We start from the raw sequence: 21,302 nt of genomic DNA, 5'->3' as shown, positions 1-21,302 counted from the left end.
TCTCCGTCCTCAAGAGTTGTTCTGAAAATGAAAAAAAAAACTTTAGATCTATAATATTTTTTTGCAATTTAAAAATTCATGAACATTACTTGAATCCTGATAGGATATTTAGAAGAGAACTTTTTCCAGCACCTGATGGTCCCATTATTGCACATATTCTTCCTGAAAGGAACTTCCCAGAGATGCCTTTGAGAATTTTTACTTTTTCATCTGATTAAAGAAAAGAAAAATTCTTGTGAATAAAAATTGTTTATATAATTTTTCAAATATGTAAAAAAAAAAGCAGACAGTAGTTAAATTTTTATTATTTTGTCTCAAGGATAGGTAATTATATAAACAGTAGGTAATGCTTTTCTATTCTTCTCAATATATTTTTAGAGTTTTTAGTATATAGTTTATTCAAGCAAAATTCCACATAACGGGCTTAAAAAATGTATGTTTAAGTAGTTTAAAAATTGGTTAATGATTAATTAAAAATGTAGTTTTAATTCAATAATTCAAATAATTCTACTGCACCAAGAAAACTCTGACAATCTCGTTAAAAAAGATTCTTTAAAATATTTTTTTTACCTTTCTTTTGTGAAGGCACAGAATAGTGGAGATTGAAGAATTCAACATCAATTGCTTCACTTTCACTCACTAATTTTTCAAGGTAGGACTTTTCCGAATTTTCAGTATTCATTGTGCGCTCTCTGTGTGCTATCTGAATGAAGACTAAATTCTTAATTTTTCTGTCATTCAATCTTTTAATTCAGGGCATTCGATGCTTTTTATTTGTTTAATTTAGAAATAAAAAAGGTAATGAAAACCACTTAATTAGGTCTATTAAAATATTTTTATTATGCAGCTCTCTCATACACACAGAGATCTATATATGAAGTAAGAGCCTTTGAATTACATAATATGAATGAAGATTATCGGTAATAGAATTAAATGAAATTTTGGTCAAAAATGATCAAAAGATCATCCAGAATTTTACCTTTTTCAAATAAATTATCACTGACGAACCTAACGCCTAATTAATTTTTTAAAATTTATTTTTCATACTCTTTTTTAGGGTGAAATTTTGATAAATAAAACAATACCTAATTAAAAACTTTAAAAGAAAACCAACATTTTGATTCAAAAATTTTCTGTTTTGCTGATCCTGCTGATCGCGTGTACATGTGCAAAGTTTAAACGTTTCAACAGTTTCTGCGCATATGGCGTGATTTCTAACATCAAATTTTGTCAGCTGATACAATTAGTTGGTATACCACAATCGTGGCATACCAAGTATTGTAATCGTCGGAAAAACCGACCCTATTAGATCGGGCTCAAACTTGGTATGAGCACGTTTTAGACATCCCACATTACGAAAATGGTGGTGGAAAATTTTTGATCCGGCCGGCCTGCCGGCCTGCCGGCCTGCCGGCCGGCCGGCCTGCCGGGCAGGACTCCACATTTTGCATTATAGCTCGAGAACGGTAACAGATAAAGACTTCGGGTTTGAAGTTTTCTATAGAAATGTGGGTGTAAAATTTCATTTTTTCGCATTTTCAAAATCCAAGATGGCCGCCGTCCGCCATTTTGAACCACCGTCAACCACTTCCCTTACAGCTAGAGATCTGAAATTTTAGTATGTTGTAGAGCTTAGTGAGATGTTTTCATCAACAATTCATACTTGAAAATCGGTCAAGCGGTTTAGCAAATATGGCGGTCTAAAGCAAAAAGTGTTTTTTCGATATAACTCGAGAACGGCTTGACCGATTTTGACCATCTTAGTATCAAATGAAAGGTATTGAGAAGCCCTACAACTGTCTAGAACATTCGAAGTTTCAAAAACATCCGCAAGAGGCGCTAAAAACAAAAACAAAAATTGCCTAACTTTAAGGGGCTATATCTCCCAACATCTGTTATCGTTTTCCTTTAAATTTTGATATGTTGTAGCCTGACTCAATATCTTTCATCAGTCCGAAAATGAAGAAATTCTATGTCGCCGTTTAGAAGATATAGCCATTTGAAAAATTCTTGAATTTGAAAAGTTCTTAGAGTCATATCTCCTGAACTGCTTGACCGATTTTGCTCAACTTGATATCAAATTAAAGGTTTTGCAAAACTCTACAACTTTCTGGAACATCAGAAACCTCTAAAACCATTCCTTGAGGACAAAAAGTGCAAAAAACTGTTTTCGTAGAACAAAAATCCGCCATTTTGTGTTCTGGAGGTGACCTTGAAATGTATCTAAATGTATGTCAGATTATAGCTTATTTCAATACCTTTCCATAACTAATCATGAAATTTCTGTAAGTCTAATAGAACTTGAGATATGAGCATTTTTATGCATCAAATTGCCAAATTTCACAAAAGATCGGCTTTGCCTACTAATTCTGCTCACAAATTAAATTACAACGCATAAACTGACCCATCCGCGTTGTGGTATACCAACTCTAATAACTGGACGCGTTATGATTGACTTTTTTTTGTAAATAAGTTTTATTTTTCTCTAATTTTCCTGCATTTTTCGTACATTTTTTTAATTAACTGCAAAATGCCACTAAATATGGAAGGTCGACTGCGGGAGTTGGCAGTGAAATTGCACGAAATAGATGCAGTAAAATTTGGTGAATTTAAAATGAAATCCGGGCTCATGTCTCCGGTTTATTTTGATTTGCGTGTCATCGTCAGCTATCCGGGAGTCCTCGTAAGGAATTACTTAATCTCTTCTCGGTTTTTAGAAAGTAAATTGAATGAAAATCTTGATTTAATTTTCCAGAGCTCTGTGGCAAATCTCCTGATTGAGGTAATCGAAGCTGAACGCATTGAGGCAAAGTATGTCTGTGGCGTTCCCTATACGGCTCTCCCAATTGCTACGCTCGTCTCCGTAGAGTCCAGTCTACCGATGCTGATGCGGCGAAAGGAGAAGAAGGACTACGGGACGAAGAAACTCATTGAGGGACACTTTAAGCGCGAAGAGAATTGCCTTATTGTTGAGGATATCATCACTTCGGGTGGAAGTGTCTTGGAAACAGCCACGGATTTGCGAAATGATGGCCTTGTGGTGACAACAGCCCTTGTGATCATTGACAGGGAACAAGGAGGTAAGAGAAGACTTTCCGATAGGGGCATTGAGAGCTTCTCACTGTACACAATGACGTCCTTTTTGGACATTCTCCTTGGGGCGGGAAAGATAAGTGCGGAAACTGTTAATTCCGTCCGGAAGTATGTTGAGGAGAATACAATTCCCGCAAATGGGGACATTGCCGTGCAGCCTGTTGATCGAATTCGCATGTCTTATGGGGAGAGAGCCACAGTGGCAAAGAATCCCGTGGCTAGAGAGTTGTTTCAGCTGATGGAAGCAAAGAGTTCGAATTTATGCCTTGCAGCAGACATGACCAATGCCACGGATATTCTCAATTTAGCCACAGAGGTGGGTCCATACATTTGCATCCTGAAACTCCACGTAGACATCATCAGGGATTTTTCGCGGGAGTTTATTGCTTCCCTGCAGCAGCTGGCGGCGAAGAATCGTTTCCTCCTGATGGAAGATCGAAAATTCTGCGATATTGGCAACACTGTGGTGCACCAGTATCGCGATGGAGTGTACGAAGTATCCACCTGGGCGGATTTGGTCACTGTGCACATTCTTCCGGGACCGGGAATCCTTCAGGGTGTGCGAAAGGTCATGGAGAGTACGGGAGAGAAACGTGGGATGTTTGTTGTGGCTGAGCTAAGTTCAGCTGGAACACTGACAACCCCCTCCTATGCTCAGGAAGCCATCAAACTCACCGAAGGATTTGAGGATACCGTAGCGGGATTTGTCTGTCAAGATGGGAAGCTACTGAAGGAACATCCAGGAGCTATTCATCTCATTCCTGGCGTAAAGATTGAAAGCTCCGGAGATTCTCTGGGGCAGCAGTACAATACACCAGCTACGGCAATTGGCGTCAGTGGGGGTGACATTGCTGTGGTCGGGAGGGGAATCTACGAGGCCAAGGATGCCGCAGCTGCGGCTAAAACCTACAAAAATACCCTATGGGATGCCTACACCAAAAGGATTATCCAATGAAACCCCAATCATTCCTGAATTTTCATTCCAAGCTGGGAATTTTCTTCCAGACTAAAATTAACTAATAATGTGTCCTCTTCCAGATCGAATAAACGCCCACACACAGGAGGTGTGAAAGATCAAGTAAAATTTCTCATTTTCTAAATTTAAGCAACCGTTTGATGTGCTTCCCGGAAAGTACCATAAGAGCCTGGAAGTTGTGTAGTCATCCTGACCATTGCATCTGGAAGTTTCTTAGGGATCTTTGGAACTTCCTTTTCAACACCCGGCTGATCCATGATATTATCTTTGGATCAAAATCTGAGTTTATAGAAATACTTTACGCAATCTTAAATGGACAATTTTTGACCCCTAAATGACATCAAAGATCAGCCGGGTATTGAAAAAGAAGTTCCAAAGATCCCTTAGAAACTTCCTAAAGCAATGGGTAGGATGATTGCACAACTTCCATGCACTTATGGTACTTTCCGGGAAGCATATCAAACGCATCAAACCATTCCGGGAAGAAAAGTGTACAAACTTCGAGTTGCTCAACGTTTTATTTATTTATTTGTGGGAAACTTTTCCCATTTTCATCAATGCCAGAGCCGTACTTGTCCCCAATTCACCGGCTAAGCTCTTCTGCCCCTTCTCAATGTGCTCCTTGGATGCTTCTGCAATTAATTTGAGGATTTTCACTTCATGACGAATCTCCTCGAGTTGCTTCTCAAGTGGCACCGCTCGTTCCACCCTGGCGCGTCCACCATGTCGAGCAAAGAGGAGCTTGTGCAGATGCCGGATGGACTCCTGGATGCGCTGTGCTTCAAAATTCTCCGCAGCAATGAAGTCTTTTGTTGTCTTGAGCACCTTCTCCCATCGCAGTGATTCGGTCTTCAATGTGTGACACTTCTGTTCCAAATCCGATAAGCGATTGATGTACCCAAGGATGGTAGCCGCTGAATCCCCCGTGATCTGTACAAGGCTCTTCTTCAGTGTGTCAATCTCATGGAGTTTTTCCTGCTCAATTGTTGCAATTTCACGCTGTGCATGGAAGAAGGCGTCGCAAAAGGACATTAGCCCGTCAGGGGTGGCAAATTGGGTGGAATCCTCAGCTGCTTGCTCAACCACCGTTCGGTAGATTTTCATTTCATCCACTTTCTCCTCGAGGACTCTCTTGAAATCCCTCAAATCGGCAATTTTCCCAGTTAAACTTTCAATTTCCCGGTGATATTTTTCCTGTTTGCGCACCTCTTCAGCTTCACGATGCTCAGCTATGATTTCTCGTTCATGGCATTCCCGGAGGAATTCATTGAGAGCCAGACATTTGATCCGGGTTGCATTTTGATCTTTGTAGATTTTTTCAAGGCGACTGCTGTTGAGATTTCTCTGCTTCTTTGCGCTCTTTCGCATGTCATCTTGTTGGTGTTTTACCTAAAGGTGAAAATGCGGAGGAATCTCTAAGATTTTCAAGGACAATCGGTCCTTTTCACCCACTAAGAAATCCTTGAAATTTGACCTGCAATTTCAAGGATTTCTTGGTCGCAGAATACGACTCCAGTAGATAAAATGAAAATTCACCTCAACTGCCGTGTCTTCCACATGAAAATTCCTCAATCTTAGAGATTCCTCCAAATCTGTCCATTTGTGGGAGTATCTAGTCACAAAAGTTTTTCCTTGAAATGCAAAAATCTTCTTGCTGGAGCTTCTTTTCTTACTCACATGAATTTCCCTCTGTTTGGCTTCTCATGAACCCTGTGGAGGACTACATTGGACACTGGGACAGTTGAGGGGGCCACAATTGGTGGCAGAGCCGTCTTCTTTGTCTTCCCATTGCCACCAAACATTTTTATTCCACTTGAAGAATTTTTTTAAAAGACTTTTAGTAGGGGGTTGTTTGGGGGAAGTTTCCTTGGAGACAAGAAAAAGACTTTTTTTTTACAAAAAAGAATTAATTTTTTTTATTTCCGGAAGGAATAAAAAAACAATAAATTGAGAATGTTGAGGTGTATGAGGGGAGGATAAGTAAATAAATCATCAGGGGAGGAGAATTTAGAGGTAGATTCGACGTAGATCTGCCATGGAGGTGATCATGTTGCACTGCGGGCAGAGTTTACGAGCACCTAGCGTGAGGAGCCAACACTCCTCGCAGTGGACGTGCCAACAGGAGATGGACACCACGGGTACCTTGTATTCATCCAGACAAATTAGGCACTTGTACTTATTGCGGTTGCCACTTTCTAGCTCATAAATTTTCTTCTTTAGCGTCTCAATTATGATCTCATGTGGTTTCCCTGTGGATTGCTCAACAGTGGTAACATCCACAGTGGCAGGTGTGTCGGCATCTTCGGGCTCCTCCACAAGTTCCGGCGTGCGTGAGGAATTTCCCATGACAAGACGTCGAAGGTGTTCACCATTCTCCTCTTGTGACACTATTAGGGGGGAGATGACATCCTTCTCGGAGTATTGTGGTGGGCCGTAGATGTGGGTATCGTCCCCGTCAACATTGAGATCCTCATCGTCATCATCGGGATTCTCCTTGGTGACCACTGTGCCAATACCAGCACCACTTAGGCCACCCTCAATGAGACTCGTTGCCCGAATTCGTGTTTCCCCCGCAAATTCATACTCATCAAATGTCTCCCCATCAATATCAATGCTATCATCATCACTGGAATTACTTCCGGAAGTCCTGTCGTTGCGCGTCTTCCGCAGGCACCCTTCCACGTGAATATTGATATCCTCAGTCGATGGAATGGATTTATCGCAAATCGGGCAAACTTGTTCAAGCTTTCTCCTCTTGGATTTCATCTTCAGTCGTGTCTGGCGATTTCTCTTAATCTTCTGGTATGCACCCCATGTGGAATCCCTCGTAGAATTCCCCCCAACAGGTGCACTACTACTGTTGCTGGTGCTGGCACAACTATTTGATGTGGAACTGGATGTACCGGCGATGCAGGTGTGATTGTTGTGTTGCCCCATTAGCTTCCTGTTGCGCTGTGTCAACTTATCAAGCCTATCCACTTCAATGGCAAAATGTTGGTCAATCTCCGTGGGGCGCACGGTGCAGCTGCACACGGGACAACACAGTGGTTCAGATAGACGCTTCCTCACCCGGAAGCCACGTCCTTCCTCTTGACCACCACTACTGGAACTTCCTCCTGTCTCAATCTCCGCTGATGATTTTTCCATCTTGGCCAATGTCTTCACTTCAAAGGACATTTTTGCATCTCCGTCCACTAAATTGGCAACCTATAGTGGAAAATACGGACTATTTAGCTCCTCAGCAAGAATATTTTGCATTAATTGGACATTTACTTGTGCAAATGTTCACAGATAAAGTGGATTTAAAATTTAATACACAAAAATGATGCTAAAAAAATTATTTTCGAGTTTCAAACGATGAAACGAGATGTCAAATCTTAGGAGGCTTTTATCTGGGCTTTTCCGGGTGATTTTCTCTGTTTTCTCAGATATTTTGAGCTCTGTTAATTTTCTTTTTAAAGTAATTGAATTCATTTCGCTTCTTTCGCTTATTTGGTGCAATTAAAACTATTTAAATAATTCTAGAAATTACAGAAATAAGAAAAAGAAAATAATTTTTTGAACATATTGATGACCTTTTCGGGACATACTAATGCGTTAGTAGTTGTGTACTAAAAAGTTTGACAGGTGCAGCGTGTTTTGTTTACAACTAACGAAAGAAAAGAGAATATCGCGTGAATTTTGCAAATTTGTGATAAAATTCTGTATTTCACGTGAAAAATGTCTTCAGATAACGAGGGTAGTGTGCACAGGGATGCCCACAATACATCAGATGACGAAGCTTCGGGCTCACCAAAGTTGCAAATTGATGGAAATGCTTCGGGTTCGGCGTCCCCGAGATCTTCCCGATCAGGTGGTTCACCGCAAGGATCTCCACACTCTGGAGCAGGATCAGCACGCTCCCGTTCGGGTACACCACGCTCCCGGAGTGGCACACCACGCAGTCGAAGTGGTTCCAGAAGTGGATCAGCACGTTCTGGGAGTGTTACACCACGTTCTCGTAGCGGGACACCACGTTCACGTTCAGGCTCACCACGTTCACGATCCGGCTCACCGCGATCACGTAGTGGATCACCACGTTCACGTTCAGGCTCACCACGTTCTCGTAGCGGATCTCCCCAATCTGGTGCAGGTTCTGCACGTTCACGATCCCCCCATTCGGGACCAGGGACACCACATTCGGGAAAAACATCCCCACGATCTGGACGGAGTAGCCCAAAGTCCCGGAAAAGTAGCCCACAATCGGGGAGAAGTAGCCCTAAATCCGGGAGAAGTAGCCCTAAATCTGGGAAGACTACACCAAGATCGGGTAGTGCAAGTCCCGCAGTGAAACGCTCAAAATCCAAATCACCCCCACCAAAGGATCAAGCGGGGGATTCAGATGAGGAGAGAATTGTGAAGAATAGAAAGAAGGCATCGGCACTAATTGACACGGATAGTGAGGAGGATGAACAGCCGACAAAGAGTGCAGAAGCCCCGGAAGTTTCAGCGACAAAACTCTTTGGAGATGCCGATGATATTAGTTCAGATGAGGGGAGTAAATCCGAGGCGGAAGAGAAACGTTCAGAGCGTGGGAAATCCCCAACTCCGGAGAATGATGAACGAGAATTCATTCGATCTGAGGATGAGGGTGGACGTAGTGATCGTGATGAGGAGAAGGAAGCCCCACAGGAGCCTGAACCGGTGAATGAGACGCGAATTGACGTGGAGATTCCACGAATAATGTCAGATCTCGGCAGGGACATTCACTTTGTCATCTTGCCGAATTTCTTGTCTGTCGAGACACGTCCCTTTGATCCAGACACCTATGAGGATGAAATTGACGAAGAGGAGACACTCGATGAGGAGGGAAGGCAGAGGATTAAGCTAAAAGTCAGTAATACGATCCGATGGCAGGAAACATTCGACAAGGAAGGGAAGCGCAAGCTGGAATCCAATGCGAGGGTGATCAAGTGGTCAGACGGCAGTATGAGCCTGCATTTGGGCAATGAAATCTTCGATGTGTACAAGCAACCACTACAGGGTGATCACAATCACTTGTTCATCCGTCAAGGTACGGGGCTTCAGGGGCAGGCAGTTTTCCGCACGAAGCTCACCTTCCGCCCGCACTCGACGGAGTCTTTCACGCACAAGAAGATGACCATGTCACTGGCAGATCGTCTCCAGAAGACGAGTGGTATTAAGATTCTCTCAGCAGTTGGCCCGGATCCGGATCAGGATAGGCAGTACCATTTGAAGAAGGAAGAGGAGAAGCTGCGACAGGCGATGCGACAGAAAGCAGCCGGTGGCAGTGTTAAGCCCAAGAGGAGTCGGGATTCGTCGAATTTGATGAGCACCTCGTACAGGGACCCAGATGAGGGGTCTGAAGATGAAGGAGGAATCTCCATTGCAGCCATTAAGAATAAATATAAAAAGGGAAAGGCGCCATTGGAGAAAGGTATGAGAATTTTTCTTTTTTCTTTGATGAAAATTCATCTAAAAAATGCAAAAAAAAATAATTTTTTAGCAGGAGGTGCGGGAATTTATTCATCAGACGAAGACGATTCAGATTTTGAGGCACGTCCAAAGAAGAGTGGAAAGACCAAGGCAGCCCTCAAGGATTCCGATGAGAGTGAATCGGAAAATGGGGGGAATGCAGCTGATGATAAAGAGGAGGAAGATGACAATGAGGAGGAGGAAGATGGGAAGAATGATGACGATGACGACGATGATTAAACTCCTTTTATTCCCTTCTATTAGATTAACAATAAATATTAGCACTGAAGCGCCCCCTTAACGGATTTCCACGTTGAATTTTTCAACGAGATTTTGGGCAATTTTTGCATGAACTTCATTCACTTCCGCCTGCGTGAGGGTTCGTTCCATGTGTCGGTAGATGATACGGAAGCACATACTTGTCCTGCCGCTTTTGGGGTGTGTGAATTTATCCTGAAGGTGCACCTGCTCCACAATATCCCCACCCACGCTGCGAACTTCATCGTACAGGTCATTTGGGTCAAAAGATTCCGCTGCGGATGTTCCTGGGAGCCAGAAGGATACGTCATTTGTGCACTGAGGATACACCGAGACGGATTTGTATATTAATCCGGGTGGGGCATTGTCGTGGAATTGACTAAGAAATCCCGAATCTCGACTCCAGAAGAGACGAATATCGGGAATTTGGTACAATGCCATTGCTATGCGTTCCAAACCAAGCCCAAAGGCAATTCCAATTGCATCCTTATGGCCACACCGATCAAGGATAGCGTGACGCATAATGCCACACCCGAGAACTTCCAACCAATCATCCCGGTGGTGGATTTCGAGCTCCCACGAGGGATGAGTGAAGGGGAAATACGTCTCAACCCAGCGATATTTGACTTTGTCCCCAAAGAGACTCTTTACGAGCCCCAAAAGGGTGTCCTTCAGTTCTACTTCAACCAACTTTACAGCTTCCAACGTGTGGCAGCTCTGATGGGTGGGCTCCTCGTGAGTTCTTGGCTTTGTCTCCATTATTTGGAGATCCGCCTCACCAAAGAGTGTCTTACGCGTGTGAATTCGTACAGCATCCAGCTGATGAAAAACAGGGTAGTGGGTTGAGTTGATTTCATCTCGTCTACAAAGAGTAATTTATTCCCAAGAATAACTCTCAAAAATCCCTCCTAAAGCAAAGTTTGAGAACTCACCGATAAACATCTCCGACAATAAGGAAATTATTGAGCCCAGATGTAATGAGTTCAGCTTGATGAACAGTCGTATGGGCACGCAGCATGTAGTCCCGATTGAAATAGTACGACTGCGATTTATCCCTACTTGGGTGATCCGGTGGAATGAGGAGGCTATCAAAGTTCTGCTCCACACTCACAATGGGGCTCAAGGAATCATAGACACTGAACAGGGGATTCCCTTTGGAGTTTCTGTACTTCTCCCCGAAGAATTGGACAATCTTCTGGCGTACAATTGACAATGGATGATGCGGCTGGACGTGAATCCTTCGCTCCAGGAAGGAAAGAATTCGCGGATTAACATTTGTCCACTCATCTGGATGGTAGAGTCGATGATTAATCTCAATTGCTGTCCTGGATGGTGCCTTTGTTTCCCCCACGGCCTTTGTTGATAGACTGCGAGTGAAAATTCGTTGGGAAACTCGTGAAAATCGCGGAAATTGTGCAAAGTTAACACCGGGCATTGTTTTTGTTTACTTTCTTCCTAAGGCAAGTGATGTTTCATCAATGTTTCACGTATTTGGAGATTGTGTTTCAACCACCAATATTCTAAACTTGATTTTACAGCAAAATTAATGATTATTTTGCCTCTAAATTCATCCCTAAGGCCATTTTATGATTAAATAAATTTATTGCAATAAAATACATAGCAATTGTGGCGCTAGAAGAGTAAAATTAGACAAAGAATGCACCCCTCTCAAGGACATATTGATATGCAAAGTGTAGAATTTGGTGCAGGTCAATGTGGGATCATGGGAAAAGTGTACAGGAAGTGGGGAAGTTGCGGTGGTGTGCGTGCACGTATCGCGTGTGTGGGTGATTTGCGCATGTTTGTGTGAATTCATTTTGAGAACTGAGGTCCTGTCATTTTGTTTGTTGTTGAGTTTTTTGAGGAAAAAAAGCACAATGTGCGCCCTGTGAGACCAGGAAAGTGCAATAAAAGGCAAGATAACGTGCAAAGGATAACAATGAACTTCTCAGCTTTCGGCGGACCCTTCTCCGGGATCCACCAATTTGCCGCAAAGTTCGGCAACGACACCACACAACTTGGTTCTTATGCGGCGAACGCGTCATCTGAGTCTGGGGCCCAGGATGGCCGCTACACAAATCCCAATCACTTTAGTCAGAATCCAGCAGGTGAGAAACAATTTGCCGGCAATCTTGCTACATGCAAAACACGAAGGATGTAATGTTTTAATGTCGTGTGGTGTGGGGGGTATGATTTCCAGTTTCTAGTCCCAATATGCAGTACGCCCAGAATATCCCAATCCCCTATGCGTCTGGGCAGCCATCACAGAATGAGCATCTCTTTCTGCATGAAAAGCAAAAGGCGAGTGGACTAAAGTTGGATCGTAGTCGCGATGAGGCGGTGCTGAATCAGCAACTACTGCAGAATGTCAATCAATCCTGGCAGACGCTGGCAAATCCAGCCAATTCCGTTGACTACTCATCGCATTTGCTATCCGCTACACTGCCCATCTCCATCCAGCACTTCCTAAAGTACTCAGAATCCATCAAGAAGGAATCTGGCATCTCAGGGACTGGCCCGTCAGCTGGCGCGGCCAATGGGGCCGTCACAAGTGCCGCCTCGAGCCTCTTGGCTGCAAATCTCACGCATGAACTTGAGGCGGATCTCAATCCACCCACAACACAAGCCACGGGGGCTCCGGCCACCAATTCGGGCACAAGCTCAGGGAAGAAGAAAAAGAAGAAAGCCCCAAAGCAGAAGGCACCGCGTACGGTGAAGAAGCCACGCCCGAAGCCCGGGGAAATACGTGAAACCAAAGCTCTCGATGGGTCAACGCTCTATTGCTGCCCGGAATGCCAGATGGCCTACCCGGATAGGCCGCTTATTGAGCAGCACGTTATCTCGCATGCCATAGAGAGAAGGTAATTTAACTTGAAAGAATCTAATCTAACTCATCTTAATTGATTTCCTTTCTTCACCTAACTTATTAGATTTGTCTGCGACATTTGCAATGCCGCCCTTAAGCGCAAGGATCATCTAACGAGACACAAGCTATCTCACATCCCAGACAGGCCGCACATTTGCAATGTAAATCCTTTTTTTTGTAGTTTATCTCCTCTAATTTATTTCATTTTAATTATTTCTTTCGTTTTTCCTGTATTTTTGCAGATCTGTATGAAGTCATTCAAGCGTAAAGAGCAATTGACATTGCATATCGTTATCCATTCTGGGGAGAAGAAGCATATATGTCCGGAATGTGGCAAAGGTAAGTGATGAACAAGATTTCTTATTCTATTTAAATGTATATTCTATGTAGCTTGAAAGTCCAATAGGATTCCAATTGGTTTTGAATTGAATACGAAAGTAAAGCTTTCAGATTTAAATGGTTTAGGGCAATTCAGTTCAAACGGACTGTATTTTATAAAGATCTGCGCTGTGGGTGGCGAGAGGGAATTTTGTAAAAAAAAAAACAAATATTTCCTAATGATTTTTTTACGCTTATAGAAAATTCTGTTGATATTGCAATTCATCAGGGACGTAGTCAGGAATTTATTTATGCAATTTACGAAATTCTAACGATTTACCTGTTTATCCTAATGTTGACATTTTTGACGTTTGACCTTTAACTTCATTTTAACGTTAAAACTAATTCTTTGCCTTTCCTTTATAACATTTGACACTTTTACTATCGTATTGACTGACGTTTCTAATTTTAGCGTTTGACGTTTGACGATGATTTTAACGTTTGATGATTTTTTCTAACTTTAATTTTAAACGTTGGATTTTTCTTTATTTTAACGTTATTTTAATGCTTTGCACTCCTTTTATATCGTTTGACATTTTTATGTATCTTTCTATTGACATTTATTTTAATATTTGACTCTTCATATCCTATCACTTGAAGTTTGACATTTCTTTTTAAACTTGACGTTTTTCTAACTCCTTGAATTTTTAACGTTTGACATTTTTTTGAACTTTAGACATTCTTAAAATTTGCGTTTCTTTTCAAACTCTTGACGTCTTTTTTGTAATAACGGGTCGTATTCCAGCGATCAAGAAAACCTAGAAACCTTTGAAATTAATTGAAATTTCAACGATTTCAAGGATTTTTTGGCCACAGAATACGACCTAACATTTAATTTTTTTTAAATTTTTTTTAAAATCTAATTTTTACTCAAATAGTTTCTTTTGACACTTGACCTAAGTCGTTTAGGGTGTTTAATCATACAACCTACCTCTATGACTACGCCACTGCTCTTTGTTGGAATCTGCTAAATCTGCAAATTATAAATATTCAAGAAAATCCATCTATAAATAATCTTTTAAATCGAATTTTAGCAATTTCAGCGTTAGTCTCGCTCTATTTCTTTCGAAATTGCTTTTATAAAAATTCAATATTTAAATTTTTCTCAATCAATCAATCAATTTATCATTTAATTTTCAACAGAACAAAGAAAATATTTTTTTTTTAAATTAATTTTCTATATTTTTGTGCATTTTATTTATGCTGCAACCGTGCCATAAAAAATAAAACTTTTCCAGGCTTCTATCGGAAGGATCACTTGCGTAAGCACACTCGAAGTCACATTGCACGTCGTGTCAAGTCTGAGGTGTCTGCCCAGGCTGTAGCTCCAACGGGCAGTAGAAGTCAAATACACGCTTCCTGAGCCTCGTACAAAGACTTCTGGTAGGTTTGGACGATTTATCATTTCTTTCGCAGCAGCACTGTGGTGGGACGTGAGATTTTTTCTTGTATCTCTCATTTTTTTTCTATAAGGAGTTCTGTGCGTGTTCGTGTTTGTGGATATATAAAAGTAATATATATATTATAAATAAATATATAAATATAATATAATTATAATGATATAATTCAAAGTAAAAAAAAAAGAATATTTTTCTCCAAGTGTCATATTGGGTTTTAATGAAGTATAAACCTCTTGATTTTTTAGTGAACCCCCACTGTGCTGCGCAAAATTTTTTTAGCATGAAAAAAATTGAAAGAAAATGATGACAATATGTCCATTTGTGACGGAGGTGCAAGATATTTTTATGTAAAGATTTTTACAAAAGAATATAAAACTCTTGTCCTCCTGAAGGTAAACCTACCAGAGAGTCTCTAAAGAACAAATAAAACGTATCTTTAAGGATATTTTGAGAGAAGAAAGAAAGAAAAAAACTTGAATTAAACCACCAGTTTAATAATTTTTAATTTAACTAATTTAATGTCGTATGTGCAAATTATTGTTCGTTCATCTTATAAATTCAGTGTTAAAAAAAATAAATTAGTCATGATGAGGAGAGCTGAATAAAAAAAAAAGAATAAATGATGGAGAAGGAGACAAGTATAACAAAAAAAAAGTATTTGCGTAAAAAAAATTGAGAAAAAAATGAACAAAAAATGTAGTAGTAAGAAAAAAAAGTATATATAAACACACCCTTCTTCTTAATCTCTATTATATATTTGAGAGAGAAAAAAAGTATAATTATATTTATTATTTAATTTACTGTATGACCTATTGAATATGTCTTGCAATTGTAAAATTATACAAAGTATGAGAAAAACTAATAAAAAACAAGTATATTTGCTAATGTAATAACCCAATATAAGTACCTACAAACTACATACAAGTTTAATGCTACTTGGTGATTTTTACACGAGACAGCAACTTTTCCTCCTTTGACATGAGATCAATCTTCTCCTCGAGAATTTCTTGACTTTGCGCAATTTCATTCACATCCGTATCACGTGAGTGGACAAGCCGTGAAATAAGGGTGGCATCCACATCACCAGGCTTATTGCCACCACTTATGAGGCGCATGAGGAAAGCCACGGAGATTGTTGTGATGATTCCCAGGGGAATGTAGAAGAGATATGATATCCGAAAGAGGGGCATTACGTAGGAACTGAAATTGATGAAAAAAAATATATTAAAAGGAATGTATTCGTTTTTATATGGAAAAACACATCGTCTAAGGAAACTATCTCAATCCGCCAAATCTTGTAGAGAAATGAATAATGGGTCTTATTCAGCGACCAAGAAACCCTTGAAATTCGCTTAAAATCTTGAAATTTCAGTACAAAATTTAAAGATTTCAAGGGTTTCTTGGTCGCTGAATAAGGCCCAATAATATGAAAAATTGCTAGAGACTTTCTTTTTTTCACACCTAGAATCGGTTAGGAAAAGTCGAAAAAATTTGCTGAAAAATGTTAACAATGACGTCACAATTATGTTTTTGTGAGAAACATTCACGATGATGTTTCATCGATAAGTTTTAAAAATAATTTATAATTTTTCTGCTTTGCTGGTCTTCGTCAGGAAGAAAATACTTCTTCACTCTGACGTTTGTGAGGATTTCATGAGGAATGTACAATTGCTCCCCATGAGAGTCTCGGAGAATGCAGAAAGCTCTGGAAGAAAAGTTGAGCTTTCCTCTCTAAGTTACAGTTGAAGAAGAAATTTTCTTCCTCACGAAGATCGGAAAAGCAGAAATATATGTGACGTCATAGTTTGTATTTTTGGGAAAGTCTATCATGTTATTCCAACTGATTCAAATAAAAAAAAAGGTTCTTTTAGATATTTCTCATGATTATTTGATCTCTTTACAAGAAAATGTGTATTAATTGGTATTCCACATTGTGCTTAACTTTCGATTCTTTTCTGAAGAATGAAGGATTTTTCCTATTTTCCCATGGAAAAACGAATAAACTTCTTTCAGAAATTTTGTATGTACTACAATTGATCTTCGCAAGTCATTCAAATGATTCCTAATTTGAGATTAATTTTTATAATTCTTGGCTATTTAAGCTTATTCTTTTGAGATTTAAGCAAATGCAATTAAAAAAAAAATATTTGAAGTTTTTTTTTCCTATTCTATCCGAATAGGTTTCATGTGTGAATAGAATCCTTTAGATGCCGGAACTTTTGATAAATTTCCATCTTAACTAATGGACGAAACATTCAAGATCAGAACTTGCTGCTTGATTGCCAAATTAATAATCTAGTAGATTCTTCACTATCTGCGATGGATTCTGGTAAGTTAAATATTTTCCTATTATTCAATTAGATTGATAAATATGAAAATTCTAAAATTTAATGAATGAAAATTACGTGAAACGAAATGGAATCATTGCTAAAAAGCAATGTGAAGAGGTGATTAATTAGCACATTATATCAATTTGAAATTGGCATCTCATTGCGATACTACGTGAAGCAATATAAAGCAATAAAGAGAGTCAATCACGATTCTTTTTTGGCATCTGCGTTCTACACATAATCATCATATGCGCAGAGTACTTTTCCACTATGTTTCCCCGTAATTGATATCCTATACTGATATCCCTTTGTTTGATTTGAAAATCAATAAGGGGTGTTTCATTGTGTAAACACGAATACATCGCATAAAAAAAAAAGTTTCGTTGAACCTTCGAAACGATAAATGAATCTTAAAATAATGCTGATTAGCAAAGAAATTATTAAACATACGATTTGGGAGCTCATAAGCTTCTGCGAGCGTCATAAAAAATTTTCCAGACTTTATAGAAGAAATTCATTTGCACAGATGAGTCGTGATGGTTTAAAAAAAGAAACATTAAAGTGATTCATTTGTGCTTTTTCCGCGAATTAACAATGCCAAACACGATAAAATTAGTAAATAGTATTTTAAAGAGACTTATTTTCTCACCTTTCTGTATTCAATGCGGTTTCATTGAGATGTACGGTGATGTTAAAAACATCCGGGCATCCCTCGTGTGTTAGGGGTTTCGTCTCAAAGATTAAATCTCCCGCAGCAATGGCTGATTGGGCAGAAAAGCTAATCCAACCCATGAGAACTAATCCAGCAATACCACCCATGAGAGCACACTGAAAAGAAAAATTCGTAAAATTAAGGATAAAATAAGGGAGATTTTTTTTGGACTTACACTTCCATTGATTGATGGGAAGAAAATGCCAAGGATAAATATTCCAAGGACTGAACCACTTGTGACTCCTTCAAAACTATTTGTGAGCTGCATAATGGTGTTGGATTTCTCAGCGATTGCCATCAAGGGGACACAGAGGAGCCCACAAACAACCACAACACCCCGCATGATCCAATTCTTGGCACGCATGGTGAGATTTCGACGGGAGAGGGGTTTGAAGAAGTCCTCAAGGACAACAGCAGCCATGGAATTGAGGAAGGTTGACATGGAACTCAGGGCAGCACAGAACATCCCCCCGATGAAGATACCCGCCAAACCGGGGAGATTGCGTGAGATGAGGAGTACAAAGAAGGGAATGAGTTGATCGTGTTCCCGAATAAGGCCCGCCATTTTGGGATCGCAGTCACTGAAGGTGGCCAATAGAAGGGATCCACCGTAGATGCTGAGGAAGTAGATGGAAACGAAAATGCTGACACTCAGCCAGGCGGCACGATGAACCTTCTTCAGGGATGGCAATGAGAGGTAGCGCTGTACGACGTTCTGATTGCAGAAGATGTAGCCGCAATACCCAACGCCCCCGAGGGTGATGGACCAGAAGGAATGCCGTATGGTGGGGTCAATTCTCAATCTACAAGGCAGACATGTTAAACGAGCCAAATAGCACCCCCACATAAAATGGTGTGTTTGTGTGTGTAATTTACGTGGGAAATTCATAACGATCCCGCTCGTAGGTATTGCGAAAAATACCCTCAAATCCAATTTCATCGCTCAACTCCACCGTGCCTTTTATTAGCACCACAATTATCGATCCAAACATTGTTATTGTTTGGAAAACATCCGTCCATACGGTTGCACGGAAGCCACCCTGTGTTTTGTTGAGAAGTGGTGAGAACAAGAAAAAATACATACATATATAGATGGGGAAGAGCAATGTGATGATTTTAGCACTGTTAAGTGATTTTCTCAGTACACTCATGGGGGTACTCAGGGCATAATAAAATGTACTTAAACTGGTACAAACAAACATTTTAGATGATAACTAGAGAGTTAAGACGAGTTCTAAAGGTTATACGTTAATGAGACTTGGTTAAATCCTTTGATGTTCTTTGGATCATATGTTCTAATATAATGAATTTAATTGGCTCTTCTAAATCAGAAATGAGTTTAATTTACGTAAATGGGGCCGAAGAAAGCCCTTCTTATTGATTATTATCCTCTGAGAGCTTCTGACAAAAGACTGCATGTTTCTGTGTTTTATATGAGCGCGAAAGGGTTAAAATTTTACTGAAAAAATTATTAAATTCGAAAATTCACAGAGAAAAATTCTAAAGATGAAAAAGACTAAATGTCTGTGATTTACATATTGAAATTTAATCAGAATAGAATTATTTTCCATATTGATATGCAATTTATTCGTTTATTGGTTAGCCCCTTGATTAATCTTTGTAGTAAATTTCCAAAGATATTTTTGACCTTACGCAGGCTCTAAATTTTTTTCTTTAGTAGAAGATTGGATTACGTATTAGCACCAGCTCACAGTTAAATCACTGAATGAACATTAAAAAAAATGTGAATCAACTCGCAAATTGATTGTATATGTTGTCAAAATAAAAGTTTTTGCATTGCCTCTGCAGTAAAAAAAATTAGTGATAAAGTTTTATATTTTAAATAAAATTGCGCGTACAACTTAATCGTAAATTCCTAATTTTACGTTTTATGATAAGTGAGAAAAAAGAAAATCTCAGTTAAATGGGGGAACTTTTTCATGGCTAAGAATTTTATAATGGAGAGCATGAATTGAGTACCCCCTTTTGGGTGTTTCTTTAAGAGATCTACTACGCAATCTAAATGGAGAAGATGATGCTAAAAAGAATGAAAACTTACAATACAGGTGTAGAGAACAACAATTGCTACCAAAATAGAACTTGTGACATGAATATTGGTGCCAGTTACTAAAAATGGAAGAAAAGATTGAGAGAAGCGTCTGATGCAATTCTTAAACGATTTGATAAGGTGCTACCTTACCTTGATTGAGTGACAAACTGGGTACATAGAGGAGGATTGGCATATATAATGTGGATAGAATAAGGAAGGATATGGACCCAAAGAGACGTACTCGTCGATCGAATCTCTTCTCCAGATAGTGGTACATTGAGGTGATGTTGAGTGAATAGAAGATTGGGAGGATGTACCTGTTGAAGAGGAGCGCCGTAACGAGAAATGGGAAGAATGAGAAGGCAAAAGTACTTCCATAGAGATACATCTCAGTCTGTACTCCCATCAGGCCAATGGCACTCAATGTGCTGGCCAGAATACTCATTCCAACGGGTACGACACTCATGCTGCAAGAAACAGATCATAACACTTCTTTTTTTTTGCTCATTATCCACAGGGGAATTTTCCACTGGAACTACTCTCTCTCTCACTTTTTACCACCCATCAGGTATTCCACTTCCGTTTTAAGTGTCTTCCTATTAGCATATCCATGGTAGATCCCAATGCCCAATGAAATGATCAGCATAAGGATAAGAATCACAGAATCCACGAGGGAAAAGGATTGACTTGCAACGTTAACATCGATCATTATCGCGTGAACTACTGAAGCACTCTGAAGACCGCGAAAGCCGTCTTTGCCTTTTTTTCGGGAGGCTAATAAATCACCACTTTGATGGTCAAGCTTAAGCGCAAAAAAATCTATCTTCTCTCTCGCTTTGTCAGTGAATTTAATCTAACAGCTCACAATATAGCAGGTTGAGAAGTTCCTCGTATTGATGTAGAATACCTTAACTTTTTTTGTAATCTTATTCCACTCATGCAAATTGGTACAAAAATAAACGATTTTATCAGCCAAATTGCGGGCTATTTGCTCATAATTTTTCAACAATTCCTGATAAATTTGCATTGCAACGCTGTATGATTTTTTTATTCTTTGATAAGATATTGGCATTTAAATTCCAATGTGATAAGAATATAAATATCATCTTGTGGTTTATTTTTATTTAGCGATCATTCGATTATTACCTAAAATGAGTTAAATTCGTTTTATAGAAATTATGGAAAGATTATTTAATTATTTTTTATCTGAAATCTTGTTAAAAAGAAACATTAAAATTAATTCTTAGCATTCATAACATTCTGTAAGTTAGAAATCACCTTGTTCGCGAAATTCCCCGAATTATACGCGATAAATTACACTTTATTACGGAGCAGGCACGTTTGCATCCGTATTCCTTGCCTTCCAAAACCGATCTGTCATTTTTGCCGCCAAATCATTCTTTTTTCCCTACATTCTCTATTTTCACCACACGAATTCACCACTTCGAGTGCGCGCCAAATTCAAATATTATTTTATTTCATAAGTTTTCCGAACAGTCCCCTCTTTGAGCGGAAGCATACCGCTGAGCATCAAACATCTCTTCTTTTCGATTTCCACAAAAAATGGAAAGATTTGGCGGTCCTGCTTTACTACTTATGATCTCCTTTCGATAGCTCGACCTATTCATTGTGTAGCGTCCTTCTCAACTGTTTCCTTTGTCAAACGCTACTATCCCTAGCTGACAAAAAATTCCTCTGCAACTGCTATTACCTCATAGTTCCTGTTGACACTCTACAACTAAATTCTTCAGCTTCCAGCTACTA

At 39.7% G+C, this 21,302-nt stretch overlaps 8 protein-coding genes across 12 annotated transcripts in view; 4 read left to right on the top strand and 4 right to left on the bottom strand.

The window, feature by feature from the left end:
* Positions 1 to 1,197: 1,197 nt before the first annotated feature.
* On the top strand, positions 1,198 to 4,171 carry LOC129796353 (uridine 5'-monophosphate synthase). 2 transcript variants are annotated; one of them, XM_055838180.1, is made up of 3 exons: positions 1,198 to 1,245; positions 2,459 to 2,683; positions 2,756 to 4,171. In XM_055838180.1, exons 2-3 carry the CDS (start codon positions 2,531 to 2,533, stop codon positions 4,046 to 4,048), a joined length of 1,446 nt encoding a protein of 481 aa, XP_055694155.1. In that variant the 5' UTR covers positions 1,198 to 1,245; positions 2,459 to 2,530; the 3' UTR covers positions 4,049 to 4,171. The 2 variants fall into 2 exon arrangements, with proteins under 2 accessions (XP_055694155.1, XP_055694156.1); XM_055838181.1 differs by lacking the exon at positions 1,198 to 1,245 and having other exon boundaries at positions 2,455 to 2,683.
* A 23-nt stretch (positions 4,172 to 4,194) lies between these two features.
* Positions 4,195 to 5,871, bottom strand: LOC129794513 (coiled-coil domain-containing protein 42 like-2). The gene is made up of 4 exons (XM_055835266.1): positions 5,747 to 5,871; positions 5,606 to 5,681; positions 4,642 to 5,458; positions 4,195 to 4,334 (listed from the first exon to the last, which is right to left on the bottom strand). The coding sequence occupies exons 1-4, from the start codon at positions 5,869 to 5,871 to the stop codon at positions 4,195 to 4,197; spliced, it is 1,158 nt and encodes a 385-aa protein (XP_055691241.1).
* An 84-nt stretch (positions 5,872 to 5,955) lies between these two features.
* LOC129796350 (E3 ubiquitin-protein ligase Rnf220) lies at positions 5,956 to 7,660 on the bottom strand. Its single transcript, XM_055838174.1, has 2 exons — positions 7,343 to 7,660; positions 5,956 to 7,276 (listed from the first exon to the last, which is right to left on the bottom strand). Exon 2 carries the CDS (start codon positions 7,244 to 7,246, stop codon positions 6,077 to 6,079), a length of 1,170 nt encoding a protein of 389 aa, XP_055694149.1. The 5' UTR covers positions 7,247 to 7,276; positions 7,343 to 7,660; the 3' UTR covers positions 5,956 to 6,076.
* A 5-nt stretch (positions 7,661 to 7,665) lies between these two features.
* On the top strand, positions 7,666 to 9,849 carry LOC129796345 (another transcription unit protein). 2 transcript variants are annotated; one of them, XM_055838162.1, is made up of 2 exons: positions 7,666 to 9,506; positions 9,576 to 9,849. In XM_055838162.1, exons 1-2 carry the CDS (start codon positions 7,790 to 7,792, stop codon positions 9,782 to 9,784), a joined length of 1,926 nt encoding a protein of 641 aa, XP_055694137.1. In that variant the 5' UTR covers positions 7,666 to 7,789; the 3' UTR covers positions 9,785 to 9,849. The 2 variants fall into 2 exon arrangements, with proteins under 2 accessions (XP_055694137.1, XP_055694139.1); XM_055838164.1 differs by having other exon boundaries at positions 7,681 to 9,506; positions 9,579 to 9,849.
* On the bottom strand, positions 9,776 to 11,307 carry LOC129796349 (probable phenylalanine--tRNA ligase, mitochondrial). The gene is made up of 2 exons (XM_055838172.1): positions 10,735 to 11,307; positions 9,776 to 10,664 (listed from the first exon to the last, which is right to left on the bottom strand). Exons 1-2 carry the CDS (start codon positions 11,235 to 11,237, stop codon positions 9,842 to 9,844), a joined length of 1,326 nt encoding a protein of 441 aa, XP_055694147.1. The 5' UTR covers positions 11,238 to 11,307; the 3' UTR covers positions 9,776 to 9,841.
* Positions 11,285 to 15,339, top strand: LOC129796351 (zinc finger protein 90). 2 transcript variants are annotated; one of them, XM_055838176.1, is made up of 6 exons: positions 11,285 to 11,910; positions 12,003 to 12,663; positions 12,733 to 12,829; positions 12,911 to 13,007; positions 14,285 to 14,429; positions 14,888 to 15,339. In XM_055838176.1, the coding sequence occupies exons 1-5, from the start codon at positions 11,742 to 11,744 to the stop codon at positions 14,407 to 14,409; spliced, it is 1,149 nt and encodes a 382-aa protein (XP_055694151.1). In that variant the 5' UTR covers positions 11,285 to 11,741; the 3' UTR covers positions 14,410 to 14,429; positions 14,888 to 15,339. The 2 variants fall into 2 exon arrangements, with proteins under 2 accessions (XP_055694151.1, XP_055694150.1); XM_055838175.1 differs by having other exon boundaries at positions 14,285 to 15,339.
* On the bottom strand, positions 15,181 to 20,337 carry LOC129796346 (sodium-coupled monocarboxylate transporter 1-like). The gene is made up of 7 exons (XM_055838165.1): positions 20,090 to 20,337; positions 19,689 to 20,005; positions 19,548 to 19,615; positions 18,365 to 18,528; positions 17,664 to 18,291; positions 17,426 to 17,604; positions 15,181 to 15,646 (listed from the first exon to the last, which is right to left on the bottom strand). The coding sequence occupies exons 1-7, from the start codon at positions 20,245 to 20,247 to the stop codon at positions 15,379 to 15,381; spliced, it is 1,782 nt and encodes a 593-aa protein (XP_055694140.1). The 5' UTR covers positions 20,248 to 20,337; the 3' UTR covers positions 15,181 to 15,378.
* LOC129796347 (serine proteinase stubble) overlaps positions 16,627 to 21,302 on the top strand; it is a 37,079-nt gene continuing 32,403 nt past the window's right edge. Inside the window, exon 1 of one of the 2 annotated variants that reach the window (XM_055838166.1) lies at positions 16,627 to 16,775. In XM_055838166.1, coding sequence (XP_055694141.1) covers positions 16,766 to 16,775 — 10 coding nt within the window. In that variant the 5' untranslated portion in view covers positions 16,627 to 16,765. The remainder of the gene's footprint in view (positions 16,776 to 21,302) is intronic. The other variant, XM_055838167.1, reaches the window with a different exon arrangement.

This window comes from Lutzomyia longipalpis, chromosome 4 (assembly GCF_024334085.1).
Source record: "Lutzomyia longipalpis isolate SR_M1_2022 chromosome 4, ASM2433408v1".
NCBI classification, from domain to species: domain Eukaryota; kingdom Metazoa; phylum Arthropoda; class Insecta; order Diptera; family Psychodidae; genus Lutzomyia; species Lutzomyia longipalpis.
The sequence above is the reverse complement of the archived record's forward strand: the minus strand, read 5'-3'. Positions and strand labels throughout refer to the sequence as shown.

What these genes read in the sequence shown, in the direction of transcription:
- LOC129796346 (XM_055838165.1), bottom strand. Translation starts at nt 20,247, where the DNA reads ATGATCGATGTTAACGTTGCAAGTCAATCCTTTTCCCTCGTGGATTCT. An exon ending in TACCTGATGGGTGGTAAAAA is followed by an intron (nt 20,006 to 20,089) that starts GTGAGAGAGAGA and finishes TGTTTCTTGCAG; the next exon opens with CATGAGTGTCGTACCCGTTG. An exon ending in CAGTTTGTCACTCAATCAAG is followed by an intron (nt 19,616 to 19,688) that starts GTAAGGTAGCAC and finishes TTCCATTTTTAG; the next exon opens with TAACTGGCACCAATATTCAT.
- LOC129796351 (XM_055838176.1), top strand. Translation starts at nt 11,742, where the DNA reads ATGAACTTCTCAGCTTTCGGCGGACCCTTCTCCGGGATCCACCAATTT. An exon ending in CTTTAGTCAGAATCCAGCAG is followed by an intron (nt 11,911 to 12,002) that starts GTGAGAAACAAT and finishes TATGATTTCCAG; the next exon opens with TTTCTAGTCCCAATATGCAG. An exon ending in ACAGGCCGCACATTTGCAAT is followed by an intron (nt 12,830 to 12,910) that starts GTAAATCCTTTT and finishes GTATTTTTGCAG; the next exon opens with ATCTGTATGAAGTCATTCAA.
- LOC129794513 (XM_055835266.1), bottom strand. Translation starts at nt 5,871, where the DNA reads ATGTTTGGTGGCAATGGGAAGACAAAGAAGACGGCTCTGCCACCAATT. An exon ending in CCAAACAGAGGGAAATTCAT is followed by an intron (nt 5,682 to 5,746) that starts GTGAGTAAGAAA and finishes TTTTGTGACTAG; the next exon opens with ATACTCCCACAAATGGACAG. An exon ending in TGGAAGACACGGCAGTTGAG is followed by an intron (nt 5,459 to 5,605) that starts GTGAATTTTCAT and finishes TTTCACCTTTAG; the next exon opens with GTAAAACACCAACAAGATGA.
- LOC129796350 (XM_055838174.1), bottom strand. Translation starts at nt 7,246, where the DNA reads ATGTCCTTTGAAGTGAAGACATTGGCCAAGATGGAAAAATCATCAGCG.
- LOC129796349 (XM_055838172.1), bottom strand. Translation starts at nt 11,237, where the DNA reads ATGCCCGGTGTTAACTTTGCACAATTTCCGCGATTTTCACGAGTTTCC. An exon ending in ATTGTCGGAGATGTTTATCG is followed by an intron (nt 10,665 to 10,734) that starts GTGAGTTCTCAA and finishes TACTCTTTGTAG; the next exon opens with ACGAGATGAAATCAACTCAA.
- LOC129796345 (XM_055838162.1), top strand. Translation starts at nt 7,790, where the DNA reads ATGTCTTCAGATAACGAGGGTAGTGTGCACAGGGATGCCCACAATACA. An exon ending in AAAGGCGCCATTGGAGAAAG is followed by an intron (nt 9,507 to 9,575) that starts GTATGAGAATTT and finishes ATAATTTTTTAG; the next exon opens with CAGGAGGTGCGGGAATTTAT.
- LOC129796353 (XM_055838180.1), top strand. Translation starts at nt 2,531, where the DNA reads ATGCCACTAAATATGGAAGGTCGACTGCGGGAGTTGGCAGTGAAATTG. An exon ending in TCAGCTATCCGGGAGTCCTC is followed by an intron (nt 2,684 to 2,755) that starts GTAAGGAATTAC and finishes TTAATTTTCCAG; the next exon opens with AGCTCTGTGGCAAATCTCCT.